Raw genomic sequence first — 19,971 nt, 5'->3', positions numbered from 1 at the left:
AGTTCCCATGCCTTCCTTGAAACCAAATTGCGTTTTCCCCATATGTGCTTCACATATTGGGTATATGCGCCTATGTATTACCTTTAAAAATATTTTTAGGGCATGACTCATAAGGCTTATTAATCTAAAATCTCCGCACGTCTTTTCATTGTTTTTCTTGGGAATCATAATAAACGTAGATTTTAGCCAATCTTGAGGGTATTGACCTGTTTCATAAATTTGGTTGTATAATTTCAACAATAGAGTTATAAAGGAAATATTTTTGATTTCAAAGTTTCATAGAACAAGAATTCAGCCCCAACTGGTTTTTCCTGAAATCATAAAGTTAAAGTTCCTTCAAGTTTTACCAATTTTAACTCGGAAAGCGTTCCTTAACTCCAAAAAGTAGTAAAACTTGTAGCAACATTTAAGAAAGGGCACGCCAAAATGGCTTTCTCTTTTACTAATTTCTGCTCGACAAATTTCGTGGTGTAAAAAGTGGAAAATCTGTTAAACTGCAGATTTGACATTTATTTGACAATTAAGGCAAAAGAAAAAAGGAAAACAATGCGCACTGTCAAAGCGAAATAAAAAGAAATAAAATAAATATAAATAATAAAAAATTTAAACCAGTGAAATAAAAAATAAAAAAAAACATTGAAATTTATTTTGTTTGTTTTTATTTTTTTAAGCAGCCATGTTGCCAGATCTACTATTTTTCCGTTCCTTTACTTTTATGCAAAACTTGTTACCTGAGAGCAATTTTGACAGTTCTCTCTTTTGCTACTTTAAAGGCCTGCGCATGATACAATAAGAAGGTAGCAGCAACTGCCGTTTTTGGTAACATAAGATGTCAAAATTTGACATAAATTCAATGCAATTGACACATTATGTAACCATCAGCTGGGCTTCAGCTGGGCTGATAATGCTACCTTCTTATTGTATCATGGGCCTGCGTACATAAGCTGCTTCGCCTGATGCCTTGCATTCCTGTTTCATTTCTGACATAATAAAAATAAAAGAATAAAGAAGGCCGAGCAAATTTCGAACTGGGTTGCCCCTTTCTTTTTTATTCTGTTATCAGAAGCAAGCAAGGTAAGCAGGCAAGGCAGCTTATGTACTCACCCCTTGATTGCCTTGCTTTCCTGCTCCATTTCTGACACAATAAAAATAAAAGAATAAAGAAGGCCGAGCAAATTTCGAATTGGGTTGCCCTTTTCTTTTTTATTCTTTTATCAGAAGTAAGAAAGGTAAGCAGGCAAGGCAGCTTATGTACTCAGCCCTTTACTATTAAAAAGGTAAAGGAACAAAGCTCACATAACTTCAATACATGGTAGAACATGGTGGAATAAGAAGGTGTTACATCAATAACAATAATTGTGTCATTTACCATCCCAGAAAAAAGTTTGCATCCGTGGATGCAGTTTAATCAGTACAAATGTACAGTACAAGTGCCGTTGGAGTATATGAATTCACTTATGAATTTTACAAGAGAGCCCGGAGCTAGGATGTACACCATTTTGCTTCCACAGAACACAGCTAGGATACACTCCGTTTTCGATCCAAATCACGGCTTTTGATGCAGTCCTTTGGATTGAATTTAAATACATTCTTTAGATCGCATTTTTAATCAGTCTAAAGAATAAAATGCATTTATTATTTGTGTAAAACAAGAATACAAAGAACTTTATTATATAAACACAAATTAAAAAAGTTTCCATTAAATTCAGTCGCATTTGAGCTTACTTTCTCCGTTCTCCATTTAATCCAAGCGCATCTGATTTTACTTAATCACTCTGTCTTCCCATCACTAGTTCAGCCTTCGACATGGAATCCAACTCCCCTCCATTAAAAATCACAACTTAAGTTTTTATTTCTTTATTTTATAACAAATTATTAGCACAATTATATTAAAACTCTTTTATTTATAATTTCGCCAGCGGCGGGTAGGGATCAACCAACCGTTTTTTTTTTCGTAGGGATCTCTAAAGCATCTGTTTAGAAATTGTATCCAAAGGAGTGCATTTTTCATAACTCCATGTGGACTGCATCGAAGGATGTAGTGAAATGATAACTCCACATGCACAACTTCCAAACATTTTTCCTGGGATACCAAACGTCAAATTTGTTCACAAAAACGCATTACCGTGAATTGCTTATTTACCTTTTGTCATGGTGGAATAAGAAGGTGTTACATCAAATCACGTCAAACGTCAAATTTGCTCACATTAATGTGAATTGCTTGTTTACATTTTGTATGTGATTTTATTCACAATAACGCCTTTTGACAACAGGTATTAAGATCAGCTGTTTTTGGCGTTACACCTTATTATTCCACCATGCCTTTTATATGTGATTTTATTCACAATAATGCATTTTGACAACTAGTATGAAAATCAGCTGTTTTTGCCGTTGTACCTGTATTATTGTACCTTGATGGCAGAATTACCAATTACCAGCTGTTCGAATAGAAATGTCAAAACCCTTTATAATACCCTAGACAGACGGCAGCGTTAATTTGTATTAATAACAGTATTTAATTTTGGCCTGACAGACGACAGTTTCTGCATTTACGAAACAGCTGATTGCTGATTGCTCCATATGAATATGGGCTCTCTTCTACGGCATTGCCATATTGAAATACCTAAATGCCTTTTAAATGCAGCTCGATTTTGTGCATTAAGAACAATGGTGTGCACGGCCATCCACTGGTGGTTTCTGTAAAATACTCTTAATTAAATTAATTCAACACCACTTGGGCGTTTAAGTATTTTTTGTAATAATTCATTAATAATTCATTAGTAGCACGATTTTAGGTAACATTAGTGCTTAAAAATGTTCAAATATGTAATGAAACAACAAGAAAAATTAAATATTAATTCTCCCTTAAATTTTCTCTTTTCCTATTTTGCTCACCATTGATTAAGAATGTGGATAATGTACGAATTAATTTGAATTAAGGCAGTTAATGCAAATTAACGCTGCCGTCTGTCTAGGGTATAAGAAATTAGGCCTGTTCGATAACTTCGGAAGTAAAAAGTATTTGCAAGTACAGTTCTCTTTTACTGAACCAGATTGTTATCGAACAGCATTTTGTAAAAGTTTGTAAAAATTTGTACATACTTTTGAGTTATCGTACAGACCATGGTGGAATAAGAAGGTGTTACATCATCTCATGTCAAACGTCAAATTTGCTCAAAATAATGCATTACTGTGAGTTGCTTGTTTACATTTTGTATGTGATTTTATTCACAATAACGCTTTTTGACAACTTGTATGAATATCATCCCACCATACCAGTGCTATCGAAAACGATATCGTTTTCGAATGTTTCTCGGTAGTTTTGCGGATATTTTGTTCGAGACCGACACACGGGAATGAATTGAAAACGATTCATTCATTCGTCGCTCAGTTTGTGGCAGTAAAACTTTCTATTTTGAATATCGGTAATAATATGACAGAAACTCCATTTTTGGTGGAGTCTCTATCATGTGCCTTTTTCGTCTTTATTTCTTTGTTATACTTGCGATGCGATATGTAACAGTTGATAAACATTCCCACCATACCAGTTGCTGATATTAAGCCTGTCTGTCTGTCTTAACCACTGATGGGCAAATTGCGAGAGACTCATGTATTTTTTACACTTTTGTGTGTGAGGCAGAGCATTTCTGCCCATCAGTGGTCTTAACACAAAAAGTCAGCAAAAGAGAGCGATTCGAGAGAGACATTTTGACAGTTCTTTAACTGAGAGTTAGCAAATTCTTGCTGGACTAATTTCTTCTAGCAAGCACTTGTAACTCTTCTTGTTCCTGAAAACAATCAATCATCTGTTTTTAATTATTATTCTTGTTTCTTCTGAGAACAAAGTTGCAATGTGGAAAAATTCCTTTTTTGTTCATTTTCTTTTTTATTTTTAATAAAATACAACATATTTGCTTGATTTGGTTCTTTTATTGGCGGACAAATTGTTCTGTTTTGGCAAGTCAGCTGATTGCTTGCTGTTTTTTGCTGGGAAGGTGTCTGTTTACTTTTTAAAATTTTCTTGCAAAAGAGAATAAAAATTCCTTACTCTCTGAGAAAGTTCTTGCTAGACATTCTTGCTAGGAAAGTAACCAGACATACCTATTATTCGAATGTTCGCCACAAGTTTCGAAAACGATATCATTTTCGAACGTTTGGCAAATGTTTCTTCTTCTGTTTTTCTCTTGTTCGCCAAAAGTTCGAAAACAATATCATTTTCGAACGTTTGATAAATGTTTTTTCGTTACAAGAAAAAATTGTTTCGAGAAATTTTTTTTTACTTTGTTTTTTTTTTTAAAAAATAATTTTATGTAGTTTGTATAATAGAAAATTTATATGTAGTTATATAAAATTTATGCTATTTCCGCCATTAAACAGAATACTGGAAAGAAGCTTTAAACATTCATGAACAAAAATATACTAAACACAAAAAGAAAAACAAAAAAATAAGTACTTAAAACCTTAAAGAATGGAATAAATTAACTCATATATACGTCAATCTGAATGCCAATTACAAAGTTTACATTTTATTTTTAATTTTTATTTTTTAATTTTTGTTTAAAATTACAAAATGACGACATAAGGTTAATTTAAATTTAAATTAATACATTTTTTGGTGCTTTATTGTGTATTTTAAAATAATATTTTCTTTGTTTCTGCTTTTCAGATTTCAATTACGTGGCCCGTTAATCGTATGGAATACCATGCTGGCCATGTTTAGTATTATGGGAGCATTCCGTACAGCTCCCGAACTTTTGCATGTCTTACGTCATTATGGACTTTTCCATTCCGTTTGTGTTCCTAGGTAAGAGTTCAAAACCAGAATAAATAATACATAATTAATTTATTTGTAATCGATAATCAAAGCTTTATTTAGCATTGAAAGAGTAAGTGTAAGACGAACACCTTTGTTTATAAACCAAATTTTTCTATTATTCGGTTAAGGGGTTAAGGTATTCATGAATTAAAAAAAAAGTCTTTTAAAACGGATATTGCATAGCTGTCTAAATCACAATGTTCATCAAATACAAAAAAACACACAATTTAAAATGTTAATTAGCACTTATTTCAAACATGTCCAAATGGCAAAAAATAATATGTAGAATTTAGTAGTGGCAAATTAAATCGCTGTTTGTAAGTCCCGTTCCAAACTAGCGTGAATTTTATTAAAAAAATTTCATGAAATTATGCGTTTCTAGATCGAGTTCCATAGTAGAGTAATATCATAAAAATGATGTAGTGGGGAATTCGATCTAAGAACGTCTAATTTCATGAAATTATTTTAATGAAAGTCACGCTCGTGTGGACCGGGACTTAGAGTTGAAAAGTTAAGCAAGAAATAATTAGCATATCAAAAGAAAACTTGCAATAGGCATATTTAGTTTGGTAGACATAAGTCGACAATTGCAAATGTTAAGGGGTTATCCCTAGTTGTGCAGACCAAAAACACTCATTTTTCATGATTTATTTTGTCCAAACCTAGTTTAAGTTCGAAGTTGGGTCATATTGGTCCCCTCCCTCTGCTACCTCCCCCACAGAAGTTTAAATTTTTCCGAAAAAATTATGCACACGACAACTCTCGATCGGACTAACCTATTTGGTCCATACTTTGCAAATCGTAATATTTCTACCGGACATAGATCCAGTTCGAATGGCCTATATCGGTCCACCACTTCGGGTACCTTCTCTCGAATTGTTTTGATTTTTATTGTAACGACTTGTATTCGCTGCCCCCATTACGAGATTTTTCAGGGGCAAGTCCATACTTTCTGAAGCGAAAAAAAACCGCGATGGCACCATTTGTAGTAGATGGAGCTCGAACGGACGAATCGATTCTGTCCAAAATTTGGCACTCGTAATATTTTGAGCAAAATTATATTAAGTTCTAAGATGGGCTATATCGGTCCACTCTTTTGGGAACACCAACCTTCCCCCCACAAAAATTCAAAACTTTTTGGTAAAATGGTGCGCACGATGACCCTCGAAGGCAGTAATCTATTTGGTTCATACTTTGCACATCGTAATATTTCTACGAGACTACATATCGTCGGTGTCATGCTTAAGTGTTCCATACGCCATTTGCCTGACTCGAGAAAAACTCAAGTGAATGTTTTAGTCCATACAGGCTAGCTGTGGTGCAAAAATCCAATACTTTAAGAGCTGAGTTCAACTTAACTAAACTCAAAGATAAATATTAGGAGTTTATTTTAGTCAGATATCTGTTATAGTCTAGAAGTTACGGCCAATTTTTATAAATGCAAATGGTTGTTGATTTGTTCCATATGATCTTTTTTTCATGTTTTTGGCAATTTGTGTCACATGGAACACTTTAGCTGTGTTCCTTTACTTACCTGAGGTTACTATTTTTACCATTTGTTACCATTTTTAATCTGCAAAGCGTTCCTTAACCCCGAAAAGTGGCAAAAGTGGAAGCAATTTTTAAGAGAGTGAGAGTGGATAGAGAGCGAAAATGGCTTTCTCTTCTACCACAGGCTACCAGCAAAATTTCTGCAGGTAAAAAGTGGCAGAACTGATTTTTCGACTTTTGTTTGACGATTATTTCACAATGAAAAAATGGACGAAAAACAGAAGAAAAAGTCGAACGCTGACAAAACTAAATTAAAAATTGTGAAATAAAAGACGAAAATTGATTTTTTATGTTTCTTTTTGACATTGCTGCCAGATATACCATTTTTCCGTTCCTTTACTTTTCTGAAAAAAATGTTCATGAGAGAGCAATTTTGATCAATTTTGACACTTTTCTCTTTTACCACTCTTACCATTAAAAAAGTAAAGGAACAAAGCTTTTATGTCACATTTTAACAAACAAACTTTTGATCAATTGTGTTCCACCTCCGTTATGTGAAGTGCTGCTGTAGAGTGCAATAAAACAGTTGCAGTAGAAAATAAATGCTTTAAGGTCCATTGTTATAGGATTCCTTTATATAAAGCGGGGTACACACGATCAGTTTTGACTGTCGATTTTTCGGAAATATCGATAAATGTCAAACTGTCCATCAACAACAAACTATTTTGTGGTTGCCTGATGTCTGATAAAAATTAACGGCCACACTGGCAAGCAACCGATTATTTGAGCAAAACTGACAATCAAAACTGATCGTGTGTACTCCACTTAACAATACAACATTTAAACATATCTTGATTTAAAAACTATTCCTCTTCAGTTTTTAAACCTAGTCCTTTAAAACTATTTGTTCCATACGCCACATTGGCAAAATTGTGCAATTTTTTGTTCCAAACGCCATTGTTTCTATGAAAATGTGAAATGAAAACTTTTATAAAGGAGAAAACTGTCAAATGAAAAAATTGTAACGGAAATATGTTTCAATTCAAATTTTCATAGAACAAGAATCATAGGGTTGAAAACCTTGAAAGCTACCTGTAACTCCAACTGTCAAAAATGGCGCATGGAACACTTAAGCATGACACCGACGATATGTCAACTCCTTCGGGTACACAGAAAAAAATAATTACTGCATTTCAGGAATAGTGTTCATAAAGTCTTGTCAAAGTTCAAATTTCTGCATTTCATGAACGCAAGAAAAAAATACAGTTTTTTTCTGAGAGATTGAAAAAACAAACAATTCTGGCGAGTTGTTTTTGTTATTATTGACTAACAACCACCAACAACAACACCACCAACCATGGCACAATTACCCAGGTAGTGGCATCGTAAAATTTTGAATATGTTATGCCAAAATTTTCTTTATGTTGTTGGGGAAATTACAACAAAATTAATTTTTTTATAAAGGGATTTGACTTTTCATGTTCGATCAGCTGGTGTGATACCACTACCTGGTAGTTTTGCCATGCCACCAACCAAAACCAGAGACACATTTCGCTGCTTTTTATTAATTAATGCTTTTTTATACCCTCCACCATATGGAGGGTATAACTAAATTTGTCATTCCGTTTGTAAAACATCGAAATATTCGTCGGAGACCCTATAAATTATATATATTATTGATCAGCATAAAATTCTATGTCGATTTGACCATGTCCGTCTGTCCGTCCGTTTGTTTGTTGAAATCAAGATACAGCTCGCAATTTTAAAGATAGAGAGTCAAAATTTGGCACAGAAGTTTTTATTACTTGCAGGATGGTTGGTATTGAAAATGGGATATATCGGTCCACGTTTTGATATAGCCCCCATAGAACGGTACCTCCCGATTATCGGTATTTTTAAGGTTTTAGCTTCATTATCCTACCAAAATGGCTGAAATTTGGTACGTAGTCTTCTTTAGGGATAGAAAACTTTCCCCCAGAATTTTGTCGGTATCGATCCACACCTTCATATAGCCCCCATAGAACGGTACCTCCCGATTTTCGGTATTTTGAAGGTTTTAGCTTCATTATCCTACCAAAATGGCTGAAATTTGGTACGTAGTCTTCTTTAGGCGTATAAAACTTTTCCCCAGAATTTTGTCGGTATCGGTCCACACCTTCATATAGCCCCCATAGAACGGTGCCTCCCGATTTTCGGTATTTTTAAGGTTTTAGCTTCATTATCATACCAAAATGGCTGAAATTGACTAAAATTCGTCGGTATAGGTCCACGTTTCGATATAGCCCCCATAGAAAGGTACCTCCCGATTTTAGTAATACTGACGATTGTGACGTTAATATCCAACCGAAATGGCTGAAATTCGTTATTTCGTCTTCCAAGAGTTATAAAATATTCCAGAAGAGTATTATCAGTATAGGTCCCCGTCTTCCTATATCCCCATAGAAGCGAACTTCTTGATTTTCGGTATTTTTTTAAGTTTTAGCCACATTCTCTTTCCGAAATATAGGAAATTTGGTATTTAGTCTTCTTCGAGCCTAAAAACTTTCCGTCAGAAATTTGTCGGTATAGATCGACGCTTAGAAATAGCCCCCATAGAATGGTGCCTCACATTGTTTTACCATTTTACTGCAATACAACTTGTGGTGGAGGGTATAACAAGTTCGGTCCGGGCGAACTTAACGCCGTTCTTACTTGTTTTTTTTTGTATTATTGTAGCTTACCGTTTCTTCTAATGATTTTTACTGTACTTGCTATCGTCTTGTGAACATAGCAGAACAAACCAAAATCGGAAGAAGCATCAGAGTTCGGACCGAATTCGGTCCGAAAGTCGGATGAAACGTCCGAGTTCGGATCCGGATTCGGTCCGAACTCTGACCGAAAGTCATATGGCGTGGTTGACGTGTTCTCTGACCAAATATCGGATGAAAATCGGATGTTTTAGCCGACTTTCGGACCGAATTCGGTCCGAACTCTGATGAACTATCGTATAAATTTCTGATTTATTTACCGACTTTCGGACAGATATCGGTCCGAATTCGGAAGTAAAATCTTATGAAATTCGAAAGTGTTTGCCAACTTTCGGACCGAATTTGGTCCGAAGTCAGATGAACTATCGTTCATACGATTTATTTACCAGCATTCGACCAGAATTTGTTTTTATACCCTCAGCATTTATGCTAACGAGGGTATATACACTTTCATACGGGCAAAATGTGCCTCATGGAAATAATGGTTTTAGACCCCAAGTATGTTTGGACTAAATGTGTTTCAGACAATTTGGAGTCGATTGAACAATGTCCGTCCGTCTGTCTGTCTGTCTGTCTGGCTGGAGCGCACGATAACTCTCGAACGGATGAACCGATTCGGTTCAAATTTTGGCTTTCGTAATATTTTGCCCAAACTTAGTTTAAGTTCGAAGATGGGCTATATCGGTCCACTCCTTCCGGTACCTCCCCCACAAAAGTTCGAAAATGTTCGGAAAATTTGTGCGCACGATAACTCTTGCAGGGAGTAACCGATTTAGTCCATACTTTGACCATCGTAAAATGTGTACCAAACTTAGATAATGTTTCAATATAGACTTAATCCACCCACTTCTTCTGGTACCTCCCACACAAAATTTCGGAAAAGTTCAGTTTAGGGCCATCTCTCGAATCGCTCTGATTTTTGTTTTAGCAACTTGTATTCACTGCCCTCCATACGACGGTACACGTTTCATTAGGGGCAAGTCCATACTTCCTGAGAAAATAGCCTGAAAGATGCAGAAAAATCCCTATGACACCGTGTGATCTGCCGATTCGATCCAAAATATGGCCTTAGTAATATTTTTTCCAAACATAGTTTAAGTTTGAAGATAAGCCATATCGGTCCACTCCTTCAGGAACCTCTCCCACAAAAGTTCAAAAATGTTCGGAAAAATTGTTCGTACGGTAACTCTTGAAGGGAGTGGCCGAATTGGTCTGTACTTTACACATCCTAATATATCTGCCAGATATAGATCAGGTTCAAATATGGACTATATTTGTCCACTCCATCCGGTACCTCCCACACAAAATTTCGGATAAGTTCACTTTAAGACCTAATATCGAATCACTTTGATTTTTGTTGAAGCAACTTGCATTCGCTGCCTCAATTACGATGGTAAAAGTTTTTTAGGGGCAAGTCCATACTTCTTGCGCAAAGAGTGTAAAAACCCCCTATGGCACCATATGTAGTGGCTGGAGATCCACTTCCATAACGATCAATGTCGATCCATTCCTTTTAGTATATCCTCCGCAAAACTTTTGATCTTTAATCCTAATCAACATTTTTGTCTGTTCAAACGCCCAAAATTTTTAAAACCCCCTAACTAAATACATACGTTTTTGGGAAAAATTGTTTCAATGTACACAGGCTGAGGGTATATCTCTGTCGGCAAAGCCGACTGATACTTTTTTACTTGTTTTGTATTATTGTAACTTACCGTTTCTTCTAATGATTTTCACTGTAGTTGTTATCGTCTTGTGAACATAGCAGAACAATACGAACCATATGTACATACACTAGCGGTCATCTGAATAGGTTTGAATTTTTTTCTTTTTATATGTTAAGGTATCTTCTGATGTGTTTGTATTGCAGATCCATACTATTTAGTTTTTGAGAGTCCTATACTATGCCAACATTCCCAAGAAAAAACTTGACGGTGTTGCCATATTTTCGGAAAATATCCTAATTATAATAAAAAATGTACAAAAAGTGACCAATTTTTGCGATCATCAGAATAGGTTTGAATCAAATAAAATTGAAAAATTGTACTATAGAAGCAAATATTGCGCAGTTTTTTGGTTTAGTTTAGTAAAATGGAACATTCTGATAAATCCTACAACAAATTTGACCCGCTTTATTTGGAACGTGGGTTCAATTCTCAACATTGAAAAGTTACCAAGAACTTTCAGATAAAATCAAGAAATACTCAAACCAAACCGTTTTATAAATTTGCTTTAAATGACTTTTTGATTTCGTTAGATCTATTCTGAGCTTCGAAAATTGTCTGAAAGCAAATACCAAGTGTAGCCATATTATTAGGATCGATAAAATAGAAAGGTCATTGAAAATAGATGGTATTTTAGTTCAAGTTTCATTTTTTAACTATCCTTGCAGTACAAATTTGTGTGTTATCATGCTCATAAATCCACCATAGTTGACCACATGTATCATTAATGTTCGAAAATTGGTATGGAAGAATGTTTCTTCGACGACAATAAAGTAGAAAATTGTAATTCAGATTTAAGTCAAAGGGGCATGATATCGCCGACTTTTATAGTGCTGTATAACCTCAGTAGTCCATTCTTTTGTACTTATTCGTGTTTGTTTTATGACTTGTGAACAGAAAAAAACCTTTTGAACTGACTATATAGATATTACAGCACTATAACAGTCGGTGATATCATGCCCTTTTGTCTTAAATTTGAATTACAATTTTCTACTTTATTGTCGTCGATTAAACATTCTTCCAGACCAATTTTCGAACATTTATGATACATGTGGTCAACTATGGTGGATTTATGAGCATGATAACACATAAATTTGTACTGCAAGGATAGTTAAAAAATGAAACTTGAACTAAAATACCATCTATTTTCAATGACCTTTCTATTTTATCGATCCTAATAATATGGCTACACTTGGTATTTGCTTTCAGACAATTTTCGAAGCTCAGAATAGATCTAACGAAATCAAAAAGTCATTTAAAGCAAATTTATAAAACGTTTTGGTTTGAGTATTTCTTGATTTTATCTGAAAGTTCTTGGTAACTTTTCAATGTTGAGAATTGAACCCACGTTCCAAATAAAGCGGGTCAAATTTGTTGTAGGATTTATCAGAATGTTCCATTTTACTAAACTAAAGCAAAAAACTGCGCAATATTTGCTTTGATAGTAAAATTTTTCAATTTTATTTGATTCAAACCTATTCTGATGATCGCAAAAATTGGTCACTTTTTGTACATTTTTTATTATAATTAGGATATTTTCCGAAAATATGGCAACACCGTCAAGTTTTTTCTTGGGAATGTTGGCATAGTATAGGACTCTCAAAAACTAAATAGTATGGATCTGCAATACGAACACATCAGAAGATACCTTAACATATAAAAAGAAAAAAATTCAAACCTATTCAGATGACCGCTAGTGTACATGTTGAGTCTATCAGCAGTAGGTCCAGATATTAGATGTTGCCTTTATATTAAAGAAATTAAAAATTTGTAGTTGCGAACTATACAGCCAAACACTTTGTTTTTACAACACCAAACGCACTGTACATGTTTGGTTTATCAGTTAACTAACAACAAAATTGTTGGGACCTACAGTGGTAGTTTGGGTATGTGCTGTGGTGTGTATGTGTGTGGTTTGTTGATATAGTCTCAATGCGATGGTGAGACGATGGTGGGAGTTATGTTGTGGTTTGTTGATACTATTGAATGAATTACTAAGGTAGATGCCCCAGCCCAGTTGATCGAATCTAAAATGTCAAAAAAAAAAACTAGGAATTCACCATGAAAAATCAAAACAATAAACCATATGATTCTGTAAGTAAGAGATAGCATGTGCTCACTTTATAGACAAACACAAGCGATAAAAAGAGACAACAAGAGACCATTTGGCCAAAAATTTTGACAGTTTACATTACAAAAAAAAGTTGCTTTGTGGTAGCAATTCGCCGATGCATCTACCTTGTAATTGTACCATGATACATTGTCAATATGTACGATGGTGAGACGATGAGACCATTCAAAAGAAAACGAGAACAAAGTTGAGAGCATTTACCAACCAAGAGAGGAAATATGAGAGTAAATAGTGGAATATCGGGAAAAATAGGAAAGTGATTTTGTATCTCATGAAAATCTTACATATTTTTGAAAAAATATTGGCTTTCTGATGGATATAAGAAACTACACATGTACATATCTTATGTGAGGTAATCTGTACAGTATGAAAAAACTACATCACGAACGAAAATATGTAAAAATTCTTGAAATATTGTTTTTGTGTATCTTCCGCACAAAAGTTCGGAAAACGAGCAGTTTAGGACCTCCTCTCGAATCGTTTTGATTTTTCTTGCAACAGGTTGCACTCAAGACCCCTATTACGATGCTATAAGATTTTTGTGTGGCAAGTCCACACTTGTTGAGAAAATGACCCTGTAAAAAAACCCAATGGCAGCATGACAACTCTCGAACCGAATACTGCGTCGATCAACACTCTCAACACTCCTCTTCCCACAAAAGGCACGAAATTTAGAACACTAAGAGAAAGACTCGAAACATTTTCCCTTCATCTTGTCCTATAAGAAAACCGTGGACGAACCCCTCCCCATTATATAGTGGGGGCCCCATAATAATTTCCCTTTAGCAGTTTTCGTAGTGGGAATATATAAAATAATTTTTTTTTTCCAAAATCTGAATACATTTAGAATCTATTGAAAGGCATGGGTGGATGGACGTTCGATGCCCTATCCAGAAAAAAATATTCCGTGGACGAACCCCTCCCCATTATATAGTGGGGGGGGGGGGGGCACAATAATTTCCCTTTAGCAGTTTTCGTAGTGGGAATATATAAAATATATTTTTTTTTCAAAATCTGAATATATTTAGAATCTATTGAAAGACATGGGCTTAATGGACGTTCGATGCCCTATCCAGAAAAAATATTCCGTGGACGAACCCCTCCCCATTATTTAGTGGGGGCCCCACAATAATTTCCCTTTAGCAGTTTTCGTAGTAGGAATATATAAAATAATTTTTTTCAAAAATCTGAATATATTTAGAATCTATTGAAAGACATGGGCTTGATGGACGTTCGATGCCCTATCCAGAAAAAATATTCCGTGGTCGAACCCCTCCCCATTATTTAGTGGGGGGCCCACAATAATTTCCCTTTAGCAGTTTTCGTAGTGGGAATATATAAAATATTTTTTTTCCAAAATCTGAATATATTTAGAATCTATTGAAAGACATGGGCTTGATGCACATTCGATGCCCTATCCAGAAAAAATATTCCGTGGACGAACCCCTCCCCATTATTTAGTGGGAGCCCCACAATAATTTCCCTTTAGCAGTTTTCGTAGTGGGAATATATAAAATATGTATTTTTTTTTTCAAAATCTGAATATATTTAGAATCTATTGAAAGACATGGGCTTGATGGACGTTCGATGCCCTATCCAGAAAAAAAATATTCCGTGGACGAACCCCTCCCCATTATTTAGTGGAGGGCCACACAATAATTTCCCTTTAGCAGTTTTCGTAGTGGGAATATATAAAATAATTTTTTTCCAAAATCTGAATATATTTAGAATCTATTGAAAGACATGGACGTTCGATGCCCTATCCAGAAAAAAATATTCCGTGGACGAACCCCTCCCCATTATTTAGTGGGGGCCCCACAATAATTTCCCTTTAGCAGTTTTCGTAGTGGGAATATATAAAATAATTTTTTTCCAAAATCTGAATATATTTAGAATCTATTGAAAGACATGGGCTTGATGGACGTTCGATGCCCTATCCAGAAAAAAATATTCCGTGGACGAACCCCTCCCCATTATTTAGTGGGGGGCCCCACAATAATTTCCCTTTAGCAGTTTTCTTAGTGGGAATATATAAAATAATTTTTTTTCCAAAATCTGAATATATTTAGAATCTATTGAAAGACATGGGCTTGATGGACGTTCGATGCCCTGTCCAGAAAAAAATATTCCGTGGACGAACCCCCCCTATTATTTAGTGGGGAGCCCCACAGTAATTTCCCTTTAGCAGCTTTCGTAGTGGGAATATATAAAATATTTTTTTTCCAAAATCTGAATATATTTAGAATCTATTGAAAGACATGGGGTTGATGGTCATTCGATGCCCTATCCAGAAAAAAATATTCCGTGGACGAACCCCTCCCCATTATTTAGTGGGGAGCCCCACAGTAATTTCCCTTTAGCAGCTTCATAGTGGGAATATATAAAATATTTTTTTTCCAAAATCTATATATATAAAAGAGCAGTGAGGTGAGGTATTCACTGACTGACTGACTGATTCATCACCGCCCAGACGAAACCGCTGAAGCTAGAAAGTTGAAATTTTGGGTGTAGGTTGCTGTTGGTGTGTAGGGGTGAGATAAGGCTGGGTTTTTGGAAATTCGACCCAGAAGTGTACGAAAAGTACTAAAAGGTACGAAATATGGTACCCTTTGTATTAGGCAAACGGTAAGAGCTAGAATTCTGAAATTTGGAACGAGTGTAACTGATGGAGATCTAGAAAGATGTACCAAAGGGTTTTTGGAAATTCGACCTCTAAGTGTACGAAAAGTACTAAAACTTACAAAATTTAGTACCAATTGTATATTTTGAACGGATATAGCTAGAATCATGGAATTTGGTATGGAAATCAAGGTTGGGAAGTGGAGTTGATGTAATTAAATGGTTTTGGAAAATCATACTAATGTGTACGAAAAGTACTAAATGATACTAAATTTAGTACAAATTATATTTGGGTGAACGGATAGAGCTGGAATCCTGAAATTTGGAATTAAGATTACTTTTAAAGTGTAGGATTGAGAAATGAGGGTGGTTTTGGAAAATCGTACTTTTGTGTACGACAATTACTAAATGGTACTTAATTTAGTACAATTTGGATTTTGGGTGAACGGATAGAGCTGGAATCCTGAAATTTGGAATTAAGATTACTGTTGAAGTGTAGGATAGAGACATGAGGGTGATTTTGGAAATTCGTACTTATGTGTACGAAAAGTACTAAATTTAGTACACTTTGGATTTGTGTGAACGGATAGAGCTGGAATCCTGAAATTTGAAATTAGGGTCACTGATGGAGCGTAACAAAGAAAGGTTTTTGGAAATTCGAACTACAAGTGCACGAAAAGTTCTTAATGGTACTAAATTTAGTACAATTTGGATTTGGGTGAACGGATTGAGCTGGAATCCTGAAATTTGTAATGAGGGTCACTGATGGAGAGTAACAAAGAAAGGTTTTTAGAAATTCGAACTATAAATGCACGAAAAGTACTAAATGGTACTAAATTTAGTACAATTTGGATTTGAGTGAACGGATAGAGCTGGAATCCTGAAATTTGGAATGAGGGTCACTGATGAAGAGTAAAAATGAAAGTTTTTGGAATTCGAACTATAAGTGTACGAAAAGTAATAAATGGTAGTAAATATAGTACAATTTGGATATGGGTTAACGAATAGGACCGGAATCCTGAAATTTGGAATGGGGGTCACTGATGAAGAGTAAGAAAAAAGTGCCAAAGGTCGAAAAGTCCTAAATGGTAGTGAGTTTAGTATGATTTGGATTTGGATTTGAAGAGCTGGAATCCTGAAATTTGGAATTAAGATTGTTGTTGGAATATAGAATTGAGATATGGAGGTAGCTTTAGAAAATCGTACTAATGTGCACGAAGCACAATTTGTATTTGCGTAAACAGATTACTGTTGGAGTGCAGGATTGAGGTAGTTTTGGAAATTCGTACTTATAGAAAAGTGCTAAATGGAACTACATTGGCTATAAATTGGGTTTAGGTGAACGGATAGAGCTGAGATATGAAAGTACATTTTGGAAATTCGTGTACGAAAAATGGTACAAAATTTGGTACCTTTTGGTATTTGCTATATGGTATAGAATTTTGCACAATTTGTGATTTTGTAAAGGGTAGAACTGGAATTTTGAAATTCGGTATTAGATTAGCAATTGGTGTTTAGAGTGGAGGTAGGGAGGAGGTTTTGAAAATTCGTACGTATTTATACAAAAAGTACTAAATAGTACTATAATGGGTTTCAGAGGAACGGATAAAGCTGGAAAAGTGAATTGGGGTTAGGATATAAGTTGAATATAAGGAAGTAATTTTTGAAACGTTTACCTATATGTACGAAAAGTTGGGTAACATGTTGGTACCAAAACCATTTTGGCATTGTGTAAACAGTTAGGGTAATAAATTTTGTGTTGGGTGTAGGAACAAAGCTGGGATTATATAATTTGGAAATATGCTATTTGTACAAAAAATACGAAATGGAAAAATATTTGTTATGAAGATCACTCTAAAATTAGAGACAAAGTTCTGAGTTTGAAAAATTGTACTGAATATTGTTCCATTGATTTGATGTTATCGCCAAGGCGTTTCTAAATAGTGTACTGAAATTAAGTAGTCAAACGTGAAGTATCTTTTCAAAAATGTTTTGTTCTGACCGCTTTGGTATGTTAATTTCAAAACGTGTTCCAATGCGACAATTTTGTTAACTAGAAGTTATTTACCCCCTGATAATAAAAAAAACCTAAATTGAAATGCCTCCAAAAAATTTTCCATTATATACGGTGGACATACCCGTGCACATTAAGTACAATTTTTTGTAAAGAAGTTTTTCTAACCTTTCATGCCACAAATTCCGAATTTCAGTTGGAAAATGTGCCGAAGATCTTCAAAATACTCAAAATCTTCAAAATATCTCTTCTAATAAACGCGGATTGAATTGGAGATTTTTTAAATTAAACTTATATATCCTCTGAGTATTCAAGGTCCAAATTTAAAGATAATTGGACAATATAGATTTGTTCTTCTTTTAAAATACACTAAGTCGAGAGGTACCGTTATATGGGGATATACGAAAACGTGGATATTCATGACCATTTTGAATGCCGAAAGTTTAACGGACCTATTCGGGTTCTGGGCGAAAACGCTAAAGCTAGAACCTTGCATTGTAAATGTGCGGGATTGTTGTAGTGAAGGGGTGAAATAAAGTTTAGTGTTTGGAAATTCGTACTGGAAGGGAATGCTGTGTTAGTGAAGGGTTAAAACCAGGAGTCAAATCTGAAATTTGCAATATGATACGTAGTTTTGGAAATTCGATATAAAAAATATGGTAGTTGTGTGTAGGGATGCGATACGGCATTTTTTTTTTTTTTTTTTTGTAAATTCTGATTACAATTGAAAAATATTGGTAATAAAATAGGTCTTAGTACAACAGAATCTCCAGTATTCACCATTCCAGTATTAAATATTGTTTATATATATTTTTTCCTTTCCGCATACAAAGTAGCGGGCATTTGCTAGTCTGAATATATTTAGAATCTATTGAAAGACATGGGGTTGATGGTCATTCGATGCCCTATCCAGAAAAAAATATTCCGTGGACGAACCCCTGCCCATTATTTAGTGGGGGGCCACAATAATTTCCCTTTAGCAGTTTTCGTAGTGGGAATATATAAAATATTTTTTTTTTCCAAAATCTGAATATATTTAGAATCTATTGAAAGACATGGGGTTGATGGTCATTCGATGCCCTATCCAGAAAAAAATATTCCGTGGACGAACCCCTCATTATTATAAAGGGGGGGCCCCAAAGTAATTACCCTTTACAGCTTTCGTAGTGGGTATATATAAAATAATTTTTTTCCAAAATCTGAATATATTTAGAATCTATTGAAAGACATGGGCTTGATGGACGTTCGATGCCCTGTCCAGAAAAAAATATTCCGTGGACGAACCCCTCCCCATTATTTAGTGGGGGTCCCCACAGTAATTTCCCTTTAGCAGCTTTCGTAGTGGGAATATATAAAATATTTTTTTTCCAAAATCTGAATATATTTAGAATCTATTGAAAGACATGGGGTTGATGGTCATTCGATGCCCTATCCAGAAAAAAATATTCCGTGGACGAACCCCTCATTATTATAAAGGGGGGGCCCCAAAGTAATTACCCTTTACAGCTTTCGTAGTGGGTATATATAAAATAATTTTTTTCCAAAATCTGAATATATTTAGAATCTATTGAAAGACATGGGCTTGATGGACGTTCGATGCCCTGTCCAGAAAAAAATATTCCGTGGACGAACCCCTCCCCATTATTTAGTGGGGGTCCCCACAGTAATTTCCCTTTAGCAGCTTTCGTAGTGGGAATATATAAAATATTTTTTTTTTCCAAAATCTGAATATATTTAGAATCTATTGGAAGACATGGGGTTGATGGTCATTCGATGCCCTATCCAGAAAAAAATATTCCGTGGACGAACCCCTCCCCATTATTAGTGGGGGCCCCAAAGTAATTACCCTTTACAGCTTTCGTAGTGTAAAATATTTTTTTTCCATTTTTTTTTTGACACGTATATAATTATTTAAACGTTTAAACAAACCTCATTAATATAATAAAACTGTATGCTAATTAAATATTCCTTTAATTCAGTTAAATATTGTTCAAATATTATAAAAATATTAATTTTCGTTCTTAAATTAAATCATTTCATTCATTTCATCATTAAATTCAAATTTAAATTTGGCCCTAGAAGTGATCGGTACAGTACGCTGTTGTTGGTTCGCGTCTTTGCTAAATTTAAATTTTCCAATTCGAAATCCAATTTATCTTCACACACATTTAACTACCCCTAATTTGTAGTGTGTTTACCTACAAATCAGAACTAAGCATTTTGAATTCCGACTAAGGACAACTATTAACTAGTGGCCATAGTACACCTTTTTCAGATGTTCGATGACAGAAAAGCTACTGAAGTACTAATACTATTCAAATCATGTTTGATCTTGTATAGAAATTTAGCATTGATATTTGACTAAATCTTTGCAAAAGATGGTCCAAGTAATTATTTTCTCTTTCGTGTAATAAGCTTTATAAGTTGAA

At 34.7% G+C, this 19,971-nt stretch overlaps 1 protein-coding gene across 1 annotated transcript in view; it reads left to right on the top strand.

The window, feature by feature from the left end:
- The window catches only part of Baldspot (elongation of very long chain fatty acids protein baldspot), a 133,868-nt gene that overhangs the window by 89,381 nt on the left and 24,516 nt on the right, over nt 1-19,971 (top strand). The window contains exon 3 of the mRNA XM_073986570.1: nt 4,667-4,804. Coding sequence (XP_073842671.1) covers nt 4,667-4,804 — 138 coding nt within the window. The remainder of the gene's footprint in view (nt 1-4,666; nt 4,805-19,971) is intronic.

Source organism: Musca autumnalis, unplaced genomic scaffold, assembly GCF_047663935.1.
Source record: "Musca autumnalis isolate F117 unplaced genomic scaffold, ASM4766393v1 scaffold_4, whole genome shotgun sequence".
In the NCBI taxonomy this organism is placed as follows: domain Eukaryota; kingdom Metazoa; phylum Arthropoda; class Insecta; order Diptera; family Muscidae; genus Musca; species Musca autumnalis.
Note: the sequence above shows the minus strand (reverse complement) of the source record. Positions and strands in the feature narration are given on the sequence as shown.